At 42.9% G+C, this 22,581-nt stretch overlaps 1 protein-coding gene across 1 annotated transcript; it reads right to left on the bottom strand.

The window, feature by feature from the left end:
- Positions 1-2,345: 2,345 nt before the first annotated feature.
- LOC111860904 (heart- and neural crest derivatives-expressed protein 1) lies at positions 2,346-4,511 on the bottom strand. Its single transcript, XM_023845074.2, has 2 exons — positions 3,623-4,511; positions 2,346-2,910 (listed from the first exon to the last, which is right to left on the bottom strand). The coding sequence occupies exons 1-2, from the start codon at positions 4,094-4,096 to the stop codon at positions 2,815-2,817; spliced, it is 570 nt and encodes a 189-aa protein (XP_023700842.1). The 5' UTR covers positions 4,097-4,511; the 3' UTR covers positions 2,346-2,814.
- Between the last annotated feature and the right edge of the window lie 18,070 nt (positions 4,512-22,581).

Genomic DNA, 22,581 nt, shown 5'->3' with positions numbered 1-22,581 from the left:
CATTGGTTATGTAGGCCTACTCTTGATATTAAATACCATAATTTGACTACTATTTAATACGAATAATATCTTGGAGTAGTTTATTTGTGACTTTTTGCTTTATAGTTTCGGAATATATATCTGGCAGTACAATTAGCATGTACTGCCAGATACTGTACTACACTGGCAGTGCAATGCAGTGGCGTAGTACAAAGCAGTGTTATATGCATTGTCCTACCACTGGGTGGCGCCATTTTATACATGTTGGCGTCCATCGCACCGTCTTCTAGAGCTGTGTCCATAAAGGGAAAACGACAAAAGACCGTTGATGAAAGTGACGATGCGTGACGACCACTTAGCGTGACGTATCAAACACATTATTTGGGACCAGCGCCGTTTTGTCGCCGCTCATTAGCCCGTTATCCCCATGGTTAGAGTAGCCCGTGTTTGCGGCTAGCTGATCGGGCTCTCCGACGTATGCACCTGCTGCTTCGTTTGGAAATAAGTTGTACGTCTATGTCTCATGTCTCCCTCATTGGAGAAGACATGCAAATTGCATGTTCAGCCGTAAATTACATAGTTGGAATGAGTTTTTCGCCTAAGAAACGAGTAATTCATGCAAGACGCGATTCCCAACCGCACCCTAAATACTAACTCAAACAAAACCGGTCAGAATTGCTATTAGACTTGCAATTAGCATCGCGAACTGGGACCTAGTTTGTTATAAAACTGCACCTATGGCCTACCTCAGCACAATGCCACTTTTTAAGTTAGTTTTACAGGAACGCTGCTGTAATGCATTGGAATAGTAGGCCTCAATCGTTATGTTGCGTTTTTAATGAAAACTTGCTAACTCACCAGTATGAAATCTTCCATCCTCTATATATCTATGCAACGGAGTTGTCACGTCGATTTTATACGACGGCAGGTATGACGCCCATTCTGTGACACGTAATATGTTAAATAACGGCAGTCTAGACAGTAGCGCTATGCAAAATTTAGGTAGTTTTTTTTATTTATTTATTGAACAAAAAAGGCAACTGATTATTGAAGCTTTTTGGCCCAAAAAAGAATAGAAAGGAATTACTCGGTCCGGATATAAATTACTGAGCTTTCTCTCCACCGAATCGTGCGTTCGTCGGTGGAAATGTGTTTTGTCACTTGCGTTGCAGAGTTTAGTTGTTAGGTGTATATCCAGTTTATTGACTTTGATCTAACTATACAATTAATGAGTTTAGAATCATTTAACAATACAATCTACATTAAAATATCTATATTTCATCGAGTACCTTATAGACGAACTCCAATGCTACTGTGGAGTTTCAACGTGGTTTTCCCGTTAACAGCGAGGGGTACCTTTCGGTCGACTTTTATTAATTTTTTTTTCCTTTTTAGGATATTTTTTTCTTATTAAAATTACCCTAATTATTTATAGTTCGTTTTTTCTTAGGACTAAATCCAACTGACAACAAAACTGCTAGTATAATAGGCCTAAACTGAAGTTAAATATAATGCATAAACTTATCGTTTGTTTTTAAATAGAGGTGTACAGTATGTATGTCTGCTGGGACAGTGTATTTAATTGCTAGTAATTAGGATTAAAACGAATGCATCTGATATTTAAATATAGGCTTATGCATAAAATGGCTGCAAATTAGAAGCACGCGTTCACCCCTCCCGTAACATGAAAAGCAGAGCCGGTTCCCGTCATTTCTTCGCGAATACACCGTCCGAGGGGAATTTAATGCGGCTCCGTCGCGTCTCGCTGCTTATTAACCCCTTCGTGTTGGCCCATCAACACCAGAGCGATAAGAACGAGTAAATAAACAGGCGATATTTTAAAACAAACACGCACCTCGAATCCATCCCTGGCCAATATACAGGGCACTCCATCTGCTGTGTGCGATGGGCATTGCTATGCAGTTTTCTAGCAAACGTAGCCTATTGCAACCAACAGTATTATTTTTGAGGTGTTGCGGCACGCGAGAGCACTTAAATTCGAGAAGGATACGAATTTAATAAGTAAATTTGTACATAGCCTAGTGAGCATGAGCGTATAATATACATTGATTTCGGATTACCTGACCTAGTGTTTCGTAAAACTGAGCATTGCTGTTTATTTTTTTTAGGAAACGTATTACAGCCAACAGTGATATTTCTGAAGTGATTTCATAATAAGCTTACTTGATGCTAGGCGTGTTAGGCCTACATGTTTATTTACTGTCCTATCGAATACCATTAGCTATGTAATTAACGGAGAGTTTGGTGGCGTTTTACTAGCCTATTTTGTGTTACAGAAATTAAAATAAAGAAATCCGACAAATCAGTCAGGCATTTTGAGGTGTAACGCGTGCTAAGAAATGTAATAAACTCGATATTTATATTTATTATATTTTAGTCTAATAGTGACATTATTTTGAGGTAGATTCAAACATACATATACAGGATACAGTACGACAGATACAATAGTTGCTTGTCAATACCACCTCAGTAGGAAAAATAGTGCTAACTTGTCAATACCAATATCAGTAACAATTTCGGGGGGGGATCACCATTTAAAAACACAAAACACAAAAAACATTTTTCCGTTATTTTGCGTTTTTATGCATATGAAGTTAAATTAAATGTCGTCATTTGGTAGGAAAAAAAAACACCGAACACATGTTTAAGGAAGGTTAAAAAATAATTGGTAGGCCTAAATTATCTTTAAAGTCTCTCGGCGTGTTCCCTGTGGTTTTTAAAACTCTTACGTTTGCACGTCGATGCAGGCCTGTACCAGCATTTGTATTCCAGGTGACACGCGGATAAATACGGAGTCTGCGAGACACGCGACTTTCACTGGCTGAGTTCCAGGGCCCAAACCTGCTGGGGCCACCCTGTCCGTCCTTTAAATTTTTTCTCGTTTCCTAGTGATTCTTGCTGATCGTCACTCTGAAAGACAAAATTAGAAAATAGTTACAACATGAGATAAATATGCAAAATTCCCTGCCTTGTTAAAGTTTCTTACAAAATTTCGATTTCACACTTCACTCCAATCAGTACTACCATTAATGTTTACTACCTGAATAATACACTGACCAAATTCAAGGCATGTTTATGAACACCATAACGTAACTAATACATAGTAAACATTTTTTCTTAAATTCTTAAACGTTTGTAGTTTTAGGCCTGCGAAAAAAAATATATAGGCCTATATATTTATCTAACTCGTTTAAAAGCCCGAAACTTACTACAAATAATTACAAAGTCCTTGCGTTAATACGGTGGCACTGTTAAATGATATTAGAAATATTTTTAAGACTTAAACGGGGTTAAATGATTCATAGTGTACAGCTTTCTGACTAATTATTTGCCCGTTATTGTTTCGTGTATAGCGATTGTTTTGTTTTAAATATAAAATAAGTTCACAATACGTTCTCATTTTGACTTTATAAGTGATACACTAATATTACCCTACATTACATAGAAAATGTGACACTCTTGAAAAATATTGTAAATATGAAAAAGGGTATTTATGACTTACTATTATGTTTCTTGTTTACTTGCTTTACTTGTAGCGATAGTTATATTTAATAGCACCAAACTATATAAAATTACATAGAATTGGTTGCAATACATATTCAATAACTTAATATCAACTCACCATTTCTCGTTTCCTCTTCAAATCTCTATTGTCAAATTTCTTGATTTCAGCCTTGAATCCTTCCGTCTCACCTGCATCTTTAGCCAGCACGTCCATTAAATATGCGATGTAACTCGTTGCCAGTCTTAACGTTTTTATTTTCGATAGTTTTGTGTCCGCGGGCACGTTCGGGATGCATTCCCGCAGCTCGGCGAAGGCCGTGTTGATGCTCTCCGTCCTGCGTCTCTCCTTCTTCGGTCCGGATGCTCGTCTCTTCCCCATCCGCCCGGCCAGTGAATCCAGCTGGGTGTCATGCGCAGGCCCCGACGCCATGAACTCTGAAGTGTAGGAGGTCTGGATCTGGAAATCTGGCTGTACCTCTGCGTGGTTTACCACCCAGCTCTGGAAGTAAGGGTTATCTTGATGACACCTTTGCACGAAGGGAAACGTCTCGTGCATCAGATGGTGATGCTGGTAACTCCCAATGAGATTCATTTCGAAACTTAGAAAAGCCCGAATAATTGTCTTCCCCAGTCTTCAATGTCTTCCGTATCTTCAATATTCTCCGTTTTCCTCTAAAGGTTCCGACTGTCCTTATATAAACACTAAGATACAAAAGCAAATAAATTGGGTACCTATCCAAGGCATCAGTTGCTGCTTCTGCGAAATATCATTTAAAGATACATGCATTACAATTAATTTACTTTGGAAGTCTGATTGTATAGTGGATCGCTGTCATAATGTCGTAATTAAAGAAGTAGTACGTAAATATGACAGATCAACGTCCCGTGCAGCTAAGGGAAAGTTCCCTTTCCGCGCAGCAAAGTCATCCGCGTGCGGGAAATGCGGCCCTTTCCGTGCATGGCCAAGTCGCAGTTTATACGGCCTTGACAGCCGAGGAGCCTCCGACCGGCCAATGGCCGTCTCAGATAAGGAGTTGGGAGGAGATTTCGTTGGGGTGGCGGCGGGGGGGGGGGGTTCTCGTTTGGCAAAGCTGCACACCACTGGACGACATTACTCTACCCTGAAAGACTGTAGTGATGATTAAGGGCACTGATTTGGTGGCTACGCCTCAAGCAGCTGTGCTAATAGCAGCATATGTAGCCTACGCATGCATGCGCGCGCGTGCATTTCTGTGTGAGAGTGTGATAGCCTAAAATTAAATGCATACCTTGGTGCTCAACGAAAATAAAAACTAAAATAAAAAGGCATCCTTTTGAATTCACTGTTTAGTTTCATTTGTGTCGAAAGGGTGTGTATACTACTAGATTTGTGATGTAAGATTTACAGTTGTTACAGTTGTAGGCTATAATATCACGAATGCTTTTTTTTTTTTTGTTTTAAAAGTTGTTCTAAATTTCATTACGAATAATTAGGGGTCCAAGGAGAGTAGGTGCGGGAATCCTATATATGTATTTTTGCGTTTGTATTTTAGTTTAAATCAACAGTATTGTCTATAACTTTGTTTGGGTAAAAAAAAAAAATCTATGACCTAATGTGAAAAACAAATAGGAAAGTGGTTCGTCGAATACAAAATGTCCTTGCAATTAAACGTCTAAGTGTAACGAAATCCTATATAATTTAAAGTAACCGTATAAATTGAGTCTTATCGTGTCGCTTTGTAGTGAACTAACGTTCGGGGAAGTGTGCTTTTTATGTACAATATTTCGCTGTGATCCGTCAGCAGGAAACCTACATTGTGAGGGCAATAGCCGGGTGATTTAAGTTTAAAGGCGGCGCGGGGGCTGGGACTCACACCAACTCCTCAAGGGCTTTGGCAACTTCATTAAACTGGCGAAGGCATTTTGCATGACTTAGAACTCACGAATGTGCAAATAAATTACTCAACGAACAGTCGCGAATTAATTGCAGATTTTTTAAGTCTCCTAGAGTAAACAAGTTATTATAGGTTTTACAGCGGAAGTTTTTTTTTTTTGCGGCGAGTTTACTTGTTTTTCCTAAATTTAGTTGGATACTGTTAAATGCAATAGATTATTATCTGTGCTGGTATAGACTATGTTTAAAGTGCGAATTGTTCGTATCTCAAAATTTTGCAAGTAAATTCAAATTTGTTAATATGAGTATTGGATTGTAAAGGGAGTTTTAATTACTTAAAATATTTTTTAATTATTTTAGAAAAGCAAATAATTATCAGCGAGTAGGCCTAATTCAATATTTAGTTTCAGAAAATACAATGCGAAATTTGTTTTATTGTAGTCTACATTTTCAACCTGACATGGTTGTATAATCAACATTTTTAAAACGATGCGTTTACAAAAAATAGTTATTCATAGTATACAATAATAATCCTCAGTAGGCCTATAACCTAATATTAAATTTACTTCTGTGCAGTTTTATAATAAATGTAGTTGCATACTCCAGAAATAATTCGGTATTCAATTTTTTTCTTTTTATTAATCAGCTAAAAATAAAAAAAATAAGAATATTTCCCCCGTGGTAGATTACCCATCTCTATGGAAAGTGTCCTTAAATTTCGAGTTTGTCAGTTCATGTAGACCTTTCTGAAACTATACGGCTACTATTGCACTATTAACAGTATTAAACACTTTGGAACAGTACTAAAACCTATTAAACACTATTTAAAACTAACAAATACTATCAATTACCGTTAAGTATAAATACAAGGCGACATGTTCTTAGGGCAAATTGAGGTGTAACAGTAAAATAAGGATGCATCTCCAAATAGGGGCAGGTTTGAGTGTTTGCTGCTCGCGCGTACAGTATTTTTAATCATCTGGAGGCAGCTGAAAGGAACGCGCCGGTTATCACTTTCTCGCGCTTGGTATTGTTCATTCCTCGTGCCTCCTTCAAGTAGCATTCTTCCCCGCGCGCTATCATCTTATCTTTATCGGGCTAAAACATTATCCTATTACATTACATGACCTTGACGCTATTTAGAAACCATTTACTGCATTTCTTATCTAAATATAGCAATAAATCAGAGGTGTCAAGTTCCAGTTAAACACACATATTCCATAAAAAGCCTCCCTACAGACCTTTTGTTTATGTTAAAGCAGTTAGCTACATCTTTTACTGTCTCCTCTGTTAATGCCAGGGAACACAGGGTTGAAAACACTATTTTATATCCTCGTGGAAAAAAATCCATAATTACCCCTACAAATTAAATAAATTGTCAGGAGATTGTCCTTTCGCGGTCCTGAAGGGGCGGCTGGGTCTCGCGGAATAGGCCTAGTTCCCGCTACCTTTGCGCTATCCATCCTGCAGAATCGCCGCTTCATTACTGTATTAATTAATTGAGCACCGTGATTGTGTAAAACGAATTTCATCAATGAAGCATTTAGTGTTTGATTTAACATATCACTCGTTTTTTACAATGGTTCCAGCCGACGTTTCCAGTAAATGGGATACGTTTTCCTAAGTAAACCTAGGTAGCTGTAGTCTCTGAAATTGCTTACAATGTAAAATAATAGTATAATAATCGTATAGTACTAAGACTATATGCAAGGTGGATAATATTTATAAACCGGTATGGTGACAGGTCTACAACAATAAACGATGACGAAGCAATTTTTACAGTCCCAAAAATACAAGCGTGTGTTCTTTCCATGGCGATTCCCATAGGCACCGGTGGGCCTGCACACACTCTTGTGAGTAGGAGCAAACTCTGACACAGCCGATTAAATCGTCAACTATCCAGATATGAAACCCAACACTGCTCATATTTTCCCAGCGCTCTTTGTAGGTGACACGTCTCAGCACCGCCAGCCATCGGCCGTCCCACCAACTTGGATGTGCCTCTGCGTTTTCATCCCAGCCAAGCATCAACGGCGGAACTCAAGTACGCTGGCAGCCATTGATGACCCCACCTCATACACTCCTCTACCTCCCCCCCCCCCCCCCCCCCGCCCAACACACACACAAACACACTCCCCCTCTCCTCAAGACCTTTCTTTCTCCTGATGCTTGAAAACACGCGGAAATGGTCGCAAATAAGTCATGGGAAGGCATCTTGGCCGTGTTATGAATTTTCCCTGTAATTGTTTGTGTCATCATGCAGGTTTCCCAAGGCGTCCCCCCTAACCCTAACCCCCCCCCCACACAACCGCCCACCCCATCCTCAGCACTTTAAAAGGCTCACTCCAGGTCCTGGCTTTTAAAATGGATATCCCCACTTCCACCTCAGCATATGTGCTTGCCCTGAAAAGTACTTTCTGCTTCTTCAGCCCCTACTCTGCACTCATCGCCTCTTCAAATCAGATGAAAGGGACACGATTTATATGCGTTGCTCGGGATTTGAACCCACAACCTCGCGTCGTCAGCACAATGCTGTACTTGTAGAGCTGCAGCTTTGGCCCAGTCCTTTCGTCTTTTGTGTTTCTTTATTTCATATTATGCAAATAGCCCCCACAGCACCCCCCCCCCCCCCACCCCGCGATCTTTTTGTCCTCCACCAATAAAGATAAGGTCCTGTGCGTGGAATGCAGCAAAGGTGGTTCTGAAAGGGCCCTGTTTTTAGGCAGATTACCCTGCTTGTTTACAGCAGCAATGAAACCATGAGAATCACCCCACTACCACCACCACAAGCCCCCCCCGAGTTGATTTATTTGCTGTGTTGCTGGAAAGCCCTGGTCTGGACAGAAGCCCACCTAGCAGACCACTGGCCGTGCGGGGTGGACCTTGTGCAGACACCACGCAAATCCCTTTATTTCAGCATTTAGACCCCGGGACCAGCTGGAGCAGAGGCGGCTGCCATTCTGCCTGAGAATCAGGTCCTGGAGCTCGAGATGCCCCGACGGGCGTGTGCAGAATTGTGCCGACGTGCCCGTCGTTACCGCCAATGTCAGAAAACAGAGTGAAAAGTGGCTTCGGAGGAGCTGTGCGTGTAGATTCATCTTGGCAGCTGCGGGATTCTTAACTGGAAGATGGAGGGGGAGATGGAGACTAAGAAAAGGTTCCCCTCAGAAGGAGACCTTGGATGAATCTCATCAGCCAATTATATTTAGTCCTTTTATCCATAGCGGCCAATTAAGACATTGCTTTTGAAGTGCAATTTAGGTTAATTACCTCGCTCGTCGACGCGCTTAAATGAGACACGATCCAGCAGCATTTAACCTCACTAGTCTGTATCTTTATTCGTTTATTATATTATGCTCGTTGGATGGTTTCATATCCAACTTGTCATACAGTTTTCCATTTACAGTTACCATTCATACTTCTAGATTTTTTTGCTGGAGAGGTTTGGCGTGCGTGCCTTGCCCCAGGATAACTGATGACACAGCAGTATTTTGCCCCTAAGCCCAGCTACCTGACCGCTGCGGTGGGATCTATACGGTCCTCAAGCAGGAGAAGCTTGGTCTGTTCCGGTGGGCCATAAACCTACGTTGGCAGCCTTAACTTTGTGGCCGGGCTGATGCAAAAGGCACCAGCGGCACTTAATGACCAGTCTTCATGCTGCCAAAACCAGGAGGGCTCTCCTTCCAGGGATAGTAATGTTTTCGTGCAGATGCATTGCTCTCGCATCATAGCGAATGCACAGTAAGGACGACCCATGCTGTTCTCGCAAATAGCGATCATGATGTCCCCGGTCGGAGATTAATGAAAGAAGCGGCAATTTTGCCACAGGAAGGATGGACGACAGCTCAGGCAGAACCGTGAAGCAAGGCTCCGGGGTCCGCCCTCCTGGCCTGTATAGCGAGGTGGCCGAGGATTCTGATTGGTCATGAGTTTGCATGTGATTTCAAGCGACTTGTCGTGTGATGAAATTCTTACATCGCTGCATGGGAGCACATTTAGGTAAAATAATAACAAAATATATCAGGCAAGGCTTCGTTTAAGAACAATCCTATTGATGACCATAATGGGGGGGGGGGCTTTTATATCCTTCTAATTTTTCATTTTAAAAGCGTCGACGCTCACTTGACTCCCTGGGTCCCCTTCCACCTGGACACTTGCAGAGTGCCGCAGGAATAAAGGCTTCAGAATGTTCTGGGGTTGCGGGGCAATCCATGCCGTGTCACCTCCAACATCACGAGGCGTAAACAGCACTTCCTGTCCACGGCGACCCCCAGCGAGCCAGCACGATGTCCCTGTGGCTTGGCCTAGGCCCAACCCCCCCCCCCCCCGCATCCCCCCCCCCCCCGAACCCGGTGCCGACTCCCCATCCCTGCGGCGGGGTCCTGTGTCGCTCACCCTGCTCTTCCATTCCCTGGCTTTTCCATGTCGGCTCCGCTCGCACAGCCAACCCCTGAGAAAAAGCAGACCCTTCCGCCCCCCCAACCCCGCCCCACCCCCCTCAGCCAGCTCCACCACTGTTGCCCCCCCTCTCATCACAGTTTTCTTTTTTTCCCCCCTCTGCAGTCCCGTTGACGCACAACCCCGGAGCTGCGTGTATTTTATCGTACGTGAAACTGACACGCCGCATGTTTTAACGTATAAATTCTCGCTCCACTTCGTGCCTCTTCTGTCACTATTTCTGTAGTAATAACACACTCCATTTGCACCTCTTTTAGAACTAAACACTCACATCTAATCAGGCTATACTTAGGAGCGTCGCTAATTCAAGTATGGAGGCTTTGGTAGTTTCTTATTGCCTTGCCGGTTTTCTTTTTCAGCGTCGCTGTAATTTTCCTTTTATTTGACGTATCTTAAAAGAAAAGTATTTAATTCAGTGCAGGACATCGCTCAAACATGTGGTTGTCGCTGTTTATTATTCTGTTACTGTAAAACATAATACTGTTTAAAATAATGATATTTACTTCATAGTATAAAAATAAGCCTATGTTTTAGCACGTTGTATATGTTACGTTGTACAGCAGAGTGGCGCAGCGGAAGCGGAACCCAGAGGTCGATGGATCGAAACCATCCTCTGCTAAGTGTGGCAGCCCCTTTCTTTTTACGGCCCCAGAAGGGTCAGTTGCTGTGCCTGTGATTGGAAGGTCGCCGGTTCAAATCCCTGACTTGGCAGAGTGATTTCAGAATTGGATCCCTTAACCTCCATATGCTCTAGGGACCGTCTTTTCTCAAAAAAATGTATTTAATTAAAGCATTTGCTAAATAAATAAATAAAAATGTACGGTGTGTGAGTGCACTGTGATGAGTTGGTGCTCCGTCCTGGGTTGTTCCCTGCCTTGTGCCTGTATCTTCCCGGATAGGCTCAGAACCTTCCACGTACCTGAATACAACAGGTGGCTACAGAACATGGAAGGATGTATGGAAATGAATGTGCTGATTCAAACGTCGCTGAACATCGGTTAGAGCATGAGCTGCATCGATTAAGCACGTGAAGTTGGCGATGCGGCGCTTGTAGTTTATGATGCGGTTTCAGAGGTCATGCCATTCTGCTCTTTCAAGGTCAGGGGTTCAGTTCTGACTCTATCACCACTAATCTTTCTAACGATGACACGCTTGGTTCCTTGTTTCTTCATTACAGACATTGTGGGTTTTTCGATATGCGTACTTGACTGTACTCGTGGTGTCATGTACCCGTTTTACGTCAACAAGACCAGTTTCAGTGTTAAGAACACAAACACAGAGGATGGTGAAAACCTCGGGATGTTGGTCTTGCTGCAGCCCAAATATGAAGGATACATCGGTTGCATCCTCACCAAACGAGACCAATCCCATGATTCACTGGTCCCCAAGTTTGTTCCTGGAAGGCGAGTTAGCAAGACTGGTCTTGCCAAGACCAGAAGTGCGGTGTTTGTGTTCTTGGAATTGAGATTCACCTACCGTCTTTTTCACCAAAGTGGTTTTCGCAAGTGGTTTGACGCTGACGGTGTATGAACTGTCTCCCAAACGTTGCCTCCTTGCCCATTTTCGTAGCGTCAAGCTGCGATTACAAGGACAGAAATGCCCAGCGGCTTCGTCCCACGCCCGAGTCTGACCTCAGACGCTACCGGTGCCGGTGCATCGTGTCATAGTGAGTCATCAAGGACAGCCTCCCTATAGGCCTTAACCGGTACAGAACCTCACCTGAAAATCCTAACCCAAAGTCTTCGTTGTGCTTTGTGCCGTTTCTGAGACACTTCTTGAGTGCCATACATTACACCTAGTTTATTTGAAAAAGAGATTTAAGCCGTCCTGGCCGAATAATCCCTTTGCATCTTTAAACATGCCTCTTTCAAATCTATGGTCTGTCATTTTGTTGAACTGTGAACCCGACATCCTCCCAATGGGCGCTGAGAGATACCGTTTGCTTACCGCCGCTGGGGCTGGACGCATTGTTTTATGGTGCGATCTGTCTTGCGTGCCTCAGCCCAAATCCTATTTTTATGGCTTGCTTATACATTCCTGTGGCAAATGGTTTACATACCAGTGCTAGGAACCCTCCTAAATCAGCTGGCAGGTTAGAGCGGCTGGGACAGGGTGGAAACCCTGTCATCAGGCCGCTCTGAGCTGGATTAATGAGCCTGGAACTGAGATAATAACATCGCCGCCTGACCCGGAGCATGGGATTACATCACTTTTGCGGAAATTCAATTTTGTGTTTTGCCATACATAATCATCGGTCACTTTTGCCTCCCGGGGGCAATCATGTGTCACGGGAGGAATCTTGAGCCTTCAGACCATGTCAAAATTGTCAAGGTCACCTCCAGGCAATGTAACAATCCGGCACCGCGGCGAGTTAGCCCTTGATCGTGGCCATGCTAATATTCATTAGCTACTTGGCTGTAGCATTTACTATCATTCCTGTTTTTTTGCTCACTGATTTTCACCTTGTTCCTGTAACAGGACAAATCTGTGGCTTCTAGATGAATTTGGTGATTTGTCTCTTGCATTTGCTGGTTTTTGGAAACCACAGCTTGTCGTTTTGCGGATAGCTTTAAGCTCCAGTCGTAATTTGTCATAGTCGGCTCGGACATATTCTAGCTACTCAAAGCTACTCAGGAGAAAGCCGTCCAAGCGTTTCTCAATATCAGCTCTCCTCACGCGCTCGGTCTGAAATTCAAGACATTTCTGTCCCATTCCTTCTCCCGAACTACTGTTTCCTGTTTCTTCACATGTGGTAGAAAAACGTTCTTAAAAGTCCACGAGTGAAAAGGATGTTACCTTATTAAAGAAACGGCAGTAAATCTGTCTTTTGCTTCAATGGCACCTGGCCACATCTGGCCTGCTGGCTTTAACTAGCCATTGTTCTACATTTTTGGTCTTCCATCCTAGATTTACACCCAATCCTCCCGCTTCTAGAAGCTCTTTCCAATCATCGGCTCACCCCGAAGCATTATGTAACATTTATACGAACCGTTTTCACAACTGACCATTATCCTGATGATTTATTGGAATGACCAAACTGGAGAAAAGTAGGAGATCAATCACACAGCTAAATGTAATGTCTGGAATAAAAGAAAATGTTTTAACATCAGCTGAAGGTTGGTGGCTTACGCCTCTTCCTGATTTGTATAGGAAGTGACAGTGAGAGATCAAAGAATTTATACAGTGATTCCACTTAATTCCAGGGATAATTCACATCTGTATCTGGTTTGGCGTGGATGCTCCAATGATGCTTTGACAGCTTTGAACAGATCTGAAATTGAGCAGAAGAATCCCTGACAAACGACCCGGAGTTATTGTTTGTTGTTTGAGGTCTGCATCATTACAGTGCTGAAAACTAGTCCAAATATGACGGCGGACTCTCTCGGTTCGGATCCAGGCGTAACGAAAATCCGTAGGCAAAAATCTGAAGTAGCGTGTAGCGCAAATAGCTGCGATGTGACATCACTAGGTATTCAGCGCGAGCACAAATTATCCTGTACCTGTAGACAGAGGCAGTAATGGCACAGTCTTCACACACAATTCCAGGTGCTTCTAATTAGCTGCTCATATTGGCCTGTGGAGCTGAAAACAGATTCTGTGTGAGGGTACAAGGCTTTCCTTACTATGGACCACAGTTATTAGAAAAAGGCAGAGCCAACACGCGTACAAGCACAACTATTCCATGTGCAAGAACAACAAGTCAGACAGAACCTAATCGACACCCTACTTGCATATTCTAAATGCACGTGCTGAAACAGCCTCCATGTAAGATTTAGTTTGCAATTCTTAAAACGGCCTATTTTAAGTTACTTTTTACACCAGCTTAAATAATTTGCACGCATGATTCTGTGAATTCATAAATAATTGGAACAAAAAAGAGGTTTATGAAAATAGGCATCAACTTTCGGCAAAAGCAAGTGAAGACTGCATCATACAGATTTCAGTCCGACAATGGAAATATTCTGTTTAGCATTCTGTCGATAGGAGTATTTACTGCAATTACTTTCTGCACTGATTTAGAAGAAACAGGGTTTGTAGTGCCAGACATGTCAGAAAATAGGTTTCTCTAATGATTCGGTTGGGCTTCAAAGGCATGGCTGTCTGGTTTGTGCCATCTGGAATTTAAAAGGCACATAACAGACGGAGACCACAAAAAGGAAGATTTTCTTTAATGTTATCAAAATCGGATCTTCACCGGCTCCACGATGACATTTTGCTTTCCCCTGCTGTTTGGCCTTTTGTTGCAGTATTTTAGATTTTATTAATTTGTTGACTGAAGTAACATCACTCGGCTACCAAATGAGATTTCCCCCCCAGAGAAATTGTGCCTGTTTTTTCCGATTCTTTCTTAGCTGTAATCATGCTGTTTTTTATCCCGAGATTAACGCTCGTTCCTTTATTCTGGAAGGAAAACAGCACCCTTTAATCGCATTTGTTATAACTGTGTTTCTCCAGCTGATTTTATTTCAGGTGTGCATTCAGATCCATTAACTCTGCATCTTTGTGTGGGATCCTTTGGCAGAGATGGTCACGAGATCAACATATTACCAAGAATTACCTGAGGTATCATAATAGTCATTAACTGTATTGTGAGTCAATGCATCTTTGACTGGAACATTGCGATTTATTTTATGTTCTGCTTTTCTGCTGGTTGACCATTGAAATTCATGTTTTCAGCAGTCAGGCTTTGTTGTGTGTTTGTTTTATGGAAAAGGCTAGACAGCTATTGCTTCATGAACTCCACTTTCTTAATCATTATGTCCCTCCGACCTCATCTTTATCCTGGATTATCCGTGGGGTCTTTGATGGAACAGTTATAGTCGTCCTTTCCACTGCCTGCTAAATTGAAATGGCATCCTTTGATGTCCAGGGTGAGGGTGATTGTTTTTGTTTGTATCGGGCCTTATCACGGTAATGCCCCACTCGGTGTCTGCCGGGCCCAGAGCCCTGCTCTCAGCGGGCCCTAACGTCGGTGCAGGCCCCACAGCCTGGGACTCCAGTGCCGCCAGACTCCCCTGATAAGGATGATGGATGGACAGAACTCTGGCTCCACCGAGGTCCAGCAGCTTCCTGGGTGCTGTAGATAGGCCTGCTATAGCCAAGGGGGGGGGGGCAAAAAACTTAATCACCCCCCCCCCCTTAACAACTCAACCATCACACTGAAATTGTGATCTTTCTTAACATAAATAGTCAGCTGACAAAATGAAATGTTGATTTTCTTTTTGAAAATAATGATTAGATGTTATCTTATTTATTTTATATATTATACTGTCTTAAAACCTTTATATAAATACAATGTCAGGCTTTTTCTGAGTGAAGTGCTAAACATTCTATTTATAAACAATGATTTTTTTTTTTAATATATAATTTACCAAATTTTAGTTTTCTCCCCCGAGATTTACAGCTGCTAGACTTAAACCAACAGTTATCTTGCCCATAAAGTGCTGCTGAAAGAGACACAAAAGCCCCCGAACAAGAATTTGCATTATGGGGAAATTCCACCAATTTAGCTGTGGATTCCAGGTCCGTAATTTTAATCGCGTTCATGATCTTATTTTATCCCCTCAGGAAACCAGCCTGTCTGCCACAACAACGTGCTCTTAGGAAGCTTGTCTTATAAGTTTGCATGCGCCTTGTGGGGACGTACGGCACAGATGCTAGCGAGCCGAAAATTGCTCTGTCAAAACGCCACACCAGCACAAGATGCCACGCATCAAACAAAACGCTATGCAAAACACACATGATGGTATGCAAAACAGAAGATGCCATACACCAAACAAGATTCTAAACACCAAACACAGTGGTATACAAAAAACAAAATGTTATACATCGATGTTATATAAAAATTAAAAAAAAGATTATATGCAATCATGCATCGCTTAATGACAGGGACAGTCGTGTTTTCATCGTGCGAACATGTACTTACAATGCGTAACAACATATTGTTTTACATTAAATTGTTATAAATTTGAAAGATTTCAGTCTAAAATAATGATTAAAAAGTACAGTATGGTAAATTTGCAAACCAGTAACACGGTTGCTTACTGTCATTATCAAGTAATATGTACTGTACATAACTGAATGTGTCGTACTCTTATACGAATGGCAACGCAGTAGGTTTCTGTACACCAGCATCACCACTATCACCAGATGACTGTATACCAAACACTATGGTATACACAAAACACAAGGGTATACAAAAAACCAAAAACAAACAAGATGGTATGCAAAAAAACATAATGGAATACACTGAACACGATGGTATACCGAAAACAAGATGTTATGCAACCAATGTGATGGTATACAAAAAACATTATGGTACACCAAACATGACACAAAAAACAAGATGCTATACACCAAATGCTATATTATACAAAAATAGGATGGTATACACTGAACACAATGGTATACCGAAAAACGAGATGCTATACACCAAACATGATGGTATACAAAAAACAGGATGATATACACCAGACATGGCGGTAAACAAAAAACAAGATGTCATACACCAAACATGATGATCTACATCACGTTTTATATGTCGGAGCCAGGCTACGGGGCCTGAGTGAAGAGGTGATGTAAAGTCGGCAGTGGAGCTCTTTCCCACAGATTCTCTCTGTCTCTTTATAGCCCCCCCCCCCCCCCCCCTCCCCCGGGCCGTACGGTCTCTCCGTTAAGCCTTGATAATATGCTGCACCTTGAGCTTTAAGAGGTGCAACTTAAGAGTAGTATTAGCTGAGAATGACAAGCTGGGATACTCTCTGCCTCCACGTCTGCCCGGCCTCTGGGGGCACAGGAGAGCCCCCCCCCCAAGCCTAATGGATTCTGCTTGACAGCATCAACGGCCTTTGAAATAAGGTAGTGAATGCCCTAACGATGAGATTAGTTGCAGCCTGTTTTATTTTAGATATTTTCTGTGCTTGTGTGCAGCTCTGTATTACTACTGTGTGTTTGTGTCATCTTATATGGTCTGTGGTTTGAATATCTTTGTGAGTCATCTGTGTTCACGATGGATAACCGTGTCGGTATGTGTAATTATGTGTGTGAGTGTGTGTGGGTCAAGACACGGGTCAGGGCGCCGTGCATCATGGGTAACAGCTTCTGATCATGACCCGTGTGCCATGACAGACGTGGCCCCTGTGAACCACTGTCACATGACCGTGAGGGCTTCCTGTTACATCATTCCCAAGACTCCTTTCACCCTACACCAATTTAAGTTTACACGAAATTCAAATAACCATTTAAAACAACATCGCTTATATATTTTATATAGCTCACTTCTGCTCAACACATCCACATATTAAAGAAGTAATTTGTTTCTCCCTAAACGATAAACTTACAAGACGTTCTTGTGTTCCTTGATTAACCCATTGCCTCCCACCACCATCTATATTTTCAGGGGAAACACGCTGTTGTTTGGTTTCTTTAAACACATCATAAATATTTCTTTCCTTGTGACTGGGCGTGCTGTTCCTCTGAACCCTCCAGAGAGGGCGCAGTAAGCGAAAGGGTTAAACCCTGATCATAAATACCCTGGACACTGGGGCCGCAGTGGAAAAGCAGCACGTGTTAAATTAAAATCTTACTCTCGTGAGAAGGCGGAAAACTGGAAGCCGCGAGCCTATAGCGGCTCAGTACATTATTTAGTACTGGCATGAAGGCTCCGCCCCCCACGCAGCCTATTAGCGGTCCCTACTCCCCCAGAGAGCGCGGCAGATAAGAGAAATTAAAAAGGGGGTTAAAAAAAATCCCCATCTACTGCCCCCTTTTTCTCTACTATCTCCTCCCTCTTGATTAATGTCGAGATTCAAGGGCCCCGTTATCAGCTTGGAAGACAGAAGTCCAGCAGGCGAGGCACGGGCAAGACGCGTGAGTTTCTGCGCACGGTGCCACTGCATCGCCTGGGAGAAAGAGCCCAGAAAACTAAAAAGACGTATAAAAGATGTTTCTGCAATACGTCTTCATAATAACAGCAACAACGGCAAAACAACAGTACTACTACTATGGTAACACTTTACTTGACGAGGTACAGATACCTAGTAATAACTCAGTTACTACTGAAGTACAAATCATGAACAAATATAGTTGCTACTTGACAAGATGCGTCACGATTCATTAATGATGAACAAACATGCGATCAGTATTTCACTTGTGTTATTCATTACTTCTTCCTTAAGGAGTTCACAAAAGTTTTCAGAATGAACAGATAAAGTAAATATAGTAACTGCCTGGGATGGAAGATGCGTCATGATTCATTAATGATGAATTAACATTAGATCAGTATGTAACAGACTTAGTTTGTAGTTGATTAATGCATAAGTAATAGTATGTTGTTTGTGTCCCGTCAAGTAAAGCCTTACCACTACTATGTCTAATACCGCTATTAATACTACTAATAATAGTAATAATACATGAAAATATAAAAAATAAGTTTGAACAATTGCCCACTCTGTATTTTGATGTTGCACTGAATTCGAAATAGCAAAGGTATCCTAAATCAGACCGATGTCATCTTTCTTTAACGGCGGGACGTGTTTGCCGGGATCTGGTGAATATTCGCCGTGTTTAGTCTACAAATCAGTCCGGTGACGGGGAGTCTGTATGCCGGGACAGGAGCAGCCGGCGGGGCGCTTTGTAACGCCGCAGCACCGCAAGTTTATCCTCAGCACTGACATTACCAAAACACAATTAAAGTGTTTCAAACGCGGCCCTGCTTTATATAATGCGCCGCCGACCGGGATAAATGGGTAAATTGAGAGATCACACGTGTGCCTTCAGTGAAAGCTTATATATAGAAAAGGCGAATGTTGTGCTTTGTTTTTATGTATATTTTACTCTGTAGACATGTAATTTTGATGCATCGGGAATATGTAACGTTAATAAGAGATGCTTGTTCTAATTACTGCGCTGTTCCGTATCGGTTAAGAATTACAATTAAGTGCTTTTTTTGTTTCCAAAGCAGAATTTCTCCTCAGTCTGGAAAGTTGGCTTTGCGTCGTTCCCGTGAAGAAAGACATCCTGACTCGAGGCGGCAGTCCTAAATTCAATACGTCAGTGCTTCCCATTTCTGCTTTTGCAGGTTTTTAGTGTACCTGAGACAATTACTGTATATATTCAGTAGGGCCAAAATAGCATATTCTCTTAGTACTGATCATGATACGAATTTAAACGCTATGAAATAAATGAACTTGCATACACTAATACCCACATCACCCTCTCTTGGGAGTCCTATGGGTGCGTCTACAGCCCAACGCAAGTTAGATAGGCCTAAGTAAACTGAGATGCCGTAAGAGACCCGAACCTACTAACGTAGCAGTAACATCTGCTTACAAATATATGCAGTGCCATCTAGTGGATAAATTAAAATATTATATATGCTTCTTTTGTACTACTGCAGATTTGACTGACGTACACGCGTTGGTATCGCAATATAGTGACTGGATGATGAATGTATGGATGAAAGTATTTGGCAGGCATCTAATAAATATATGTCTATCTGCAGTTAATGGATATTAAATAATACTCGTGAAGTGAGGCAGGTCTCCAAGCAGTTTCAGTGAGTTTATAACATAAATGCTAATGACGGAGATGACACCACTATGTATAACTTAGCTCTGTCTGTTTCATTCTTTTTTTCTGTCCACGCATTAAGCTTTAAAACCTTTAAGGTTTTGCCAAAAAGTATGATCATTTGGTGGGGGCTGGCTTCCTGCCCTGTCAGCCATTGTACAAGCTCAGCTGTGCGCAGCTTTTAATACACCGGGGGGTGGGGGGTGGAGACTGATGAGCCGCTGTCCCATTGGCTATACTTAGTGCCTTCTGGCTAAATGTTTGGCTATCTGAATGGCAGGGCTGAGTAATCAGAGGCCATGATGTTCAGGGTGAGGTCAGATTGCACCCCCCCCCCCCCCATCCATCTTACCTTTGCTGCACTTCAGCCAGTCTTGGTCTTCACTCTGCCTCTTATTAAACGGCCGTGTCCATGTATGACACTTGAGTTTCAGAGCGCTTTTGGGATTGTGTGTGTTTCAGTGTCAGAGCTTGTACAATAAAATAGAAAATAAGTCTAAGCTTTGTAGTGTAGTGAAGTGTATAGTATAGTATAGTATAGTATGGTGTAGTATAGTATAGCACAGTATAATATAGTATAGTACAAGACAAATCAGTACAGTATGTTTAAGTAGTCACAAATTGTATGTTTAGTTAAACCTGGTACAAAATATAGGTCTATAGCAGCATTTTACTGTTTTATATTTTGTGGCTGGGAATGCTGGGATTGTGCTGACAGGACTTCTACATCCAAAGAATGATCAGTATCTCTAATCTCCATCTTCTCCGTGGAGTATGACTCTGCAGATCTGGGGCTCTGGGACTGCGGAGCGCCATTTACTCCATGCGGCATTTATTCAAGTCACACGTTCTGTTCTGGAATATTCCGCACGTGAAAAGGAGGGGGAAAAACAGCTCAGGGCGAAATGAATCGGGGGGGCCGATTCTGCCCAATAAGACCCAATAAGTGAAACCCGACGCTCTATAGATGGTTCTGTCCTGGGCGGCACGTGGAGAATAAGCTGTGGGAATACACATGCTACATGCCATGTGCTGAATGTGTACTATGAGGTCACTGCCATGTCATGCTACTGTGCAAGACAACACAAGAGCACTAGGAGTCAACTTCTCATAACGTCAACATGACGCGCTCCAGGGCCTAGCTACACAGGTCTGGTACCGTCAGGTCATGTTCCCTACCATATGTAGTCTTCACCTTTCTTATCCTCTGCCCTCATGAGCTGGGGGGGGGCACGTCCCCACAGACATCCTCCATCACTACTCAGGACACCTGGATCTGTTTTAATGATCAATCCTATGATACAAAGGTGTGACACGTAAAGTTGTAAACTGTCTCACCCGCTTCGGTTAAATGCCACCCTGACCCTAATAATGATTTCCGCGACCCTGAATGGTTTAGGTGCAGAGCTTCTTAACTCGGTCCTTGGGGACAGCCAGACAGTCCATGTTTTTGCTCCCTCCCAGCTCCCAGCCAATCAGGAACACCGAATACCTGGTACAGGTACATTGGGAGCTGGGAGGGAGCAAAAATGTGGACCGGCTAGGGGTCACTGGAGGACCGGGTTGGGAATCTTTGGTAGGCCTGTAGTGGTTTAGGGAGAATAAGAGGAAACCTCAGAAAAATGAGTCTGCAGTGAGAATGAATCTAACGGCAGGAGCTTGTTATGCAGCAGAACTTCAGGTTACCCCCCTCCCTCACACACACACACACACACACACATATAATACACCCAACATGCACACCTCCCCCATCATCACGGACTTAACTCTGAGCAAGCTATTGGCACGCCTGCGTCCGTGAATCCGCATCTGCAATAATAAGAGTTTCTCTGTTCGCAAGACGTCTACTAAGCTGGTACTTACAGGGCTGCAGCGGCGAAGAGCTCCGACTGTTTCACGGAGGGTGTCTAGACACCTTTAAAAAGAAAAACTACAGGACAGTCATAGGTCCCACCGACCTGACGCCGAAATAGAAATCTGTAATTTAATTACAAAAATACACACTCAATGCATATTTTAAAACATGCCCAAAATATATTTACGACGAAGTCTCCATTCGCTAACAGGACCGAAATACATTTGGTTTAAGTAAAAACAAAGCTTAAAAACCCAAAACCTACTGACGCTAGAAAGCACCGGCCAGTTGTTGCATCTAATTGGCGAGTCCCAGAATAGGCTCTCGGGCACACGGGATCTGTGCGTGACCCCAGATTCAGCCGGCAGCTCGGGGAGAGGGCCACGGCCTAGTTAATGGGCCTGGGGGGAAGCCTGTGGTTTTTAAATCAGTTCCCGTCATGCTCTGGACCTCAAGGGGGCATAACGGAAGCCCGAGGAGAGAGAGGCCATTACAAAGGGTGGATGGGGGCGAGGCCTGGCGGGGTCACAGCTTCGACCAATTAACATTCCTCTCGGCTTTACGGGCAGGGACAAGGCCCGCCCCTTCACCGGCACCTCGTAAAAGTCACGGGCATCAATTCTCCTGAACCATAACTGTCATTATAATCCCATTAAAAACAACCTGCAGGACAATTTACAGTGCCGACCCAAGCTATGCTGCCAGCCGCATAAAAATACTCAGGCACACCGGCCCGGTGAGTGAAAAAGTTCAATTTTTTTGCCAAAAATTGCAGCAGTGCCGCAAACTTTTTCCCCTCCTTGTATTCCAAATTTGGTCATTAGTCTGGGTGTATCTGAAGGCCCCATTTTCCCTCCATGCAGTACTGAGTGAATCTGTTTGCATCCTGTGGGTCACATGATGTTCTAGGGGACGAGCTGATTGGATGAGTGGTACACACCCTCCTTGGCTGGCAACCTGCAGGCACCTAACCGGCCTGTAGGGGGTGCTCACGAAATCTTGCTTGTCAGGATATCTTAGCCAGCGTGAATTAGATGTAGACCAGATCTGCCTAATTTAAAACTAAATGTTTAATTAGTGGAGAGCCAGCTATTTCAGACTTTCATCAGTTCCCTGCTCATCCCAGCACATTCCTGGCAGGATTGTACACGTTCTTTCTGTGTTGAATTGAGTAGCCAATCTTGCCCCTAGTGTGTATGTATGCGATTCATTTTCCTGCAATAGGATAGGCTCTGGGTGAGCACTGCGCTAATCGAAAAGTGGCCATTAAAGGGGAAGAAACTTCTTTCTGCTGGGGTTAAAGGTCACAGCGCTGCATCAC

Source organism: Paramormyrops kingsleyae, chromosome 24 (assembly GCF_048594095.1).
Source record: "Paramormyrops kingsleyae isolate MSU_618 chromosome 24, PKINGS_0.4, whole genome shotgun sequence".
NCBI lineage: Eukaryota > Metazoa > Chordata > Actinopteri > Osteoglossiformes > Mormyridae > Paramormyrops > Paramormyrops kingsleyae.
The sequence above is the reverse complement of the archived record's forward strand: the minus strand, read 5'-3'. Positions and strand labels throughout refer to the sequence as shown.

What these genes read in the sequence shown, in the direction of transcription:
- LOC111860904 (XM_023845074.2), bottom strand. Translation starts at nt 4,096, where the DNA reads ATGAATCTCATTGGGAGTTACCAGCATCACCATCTGATGCACGAGACG. An exon ending in TGAAGAGGAAACGAGAAATG is followed by an intron (nt 2,911 to 3,622) that starts GTGAGTTGATAT and finishes TTTGTCTTTCAG; the next exon opens with AGTGACGATCAGCAAGAATC.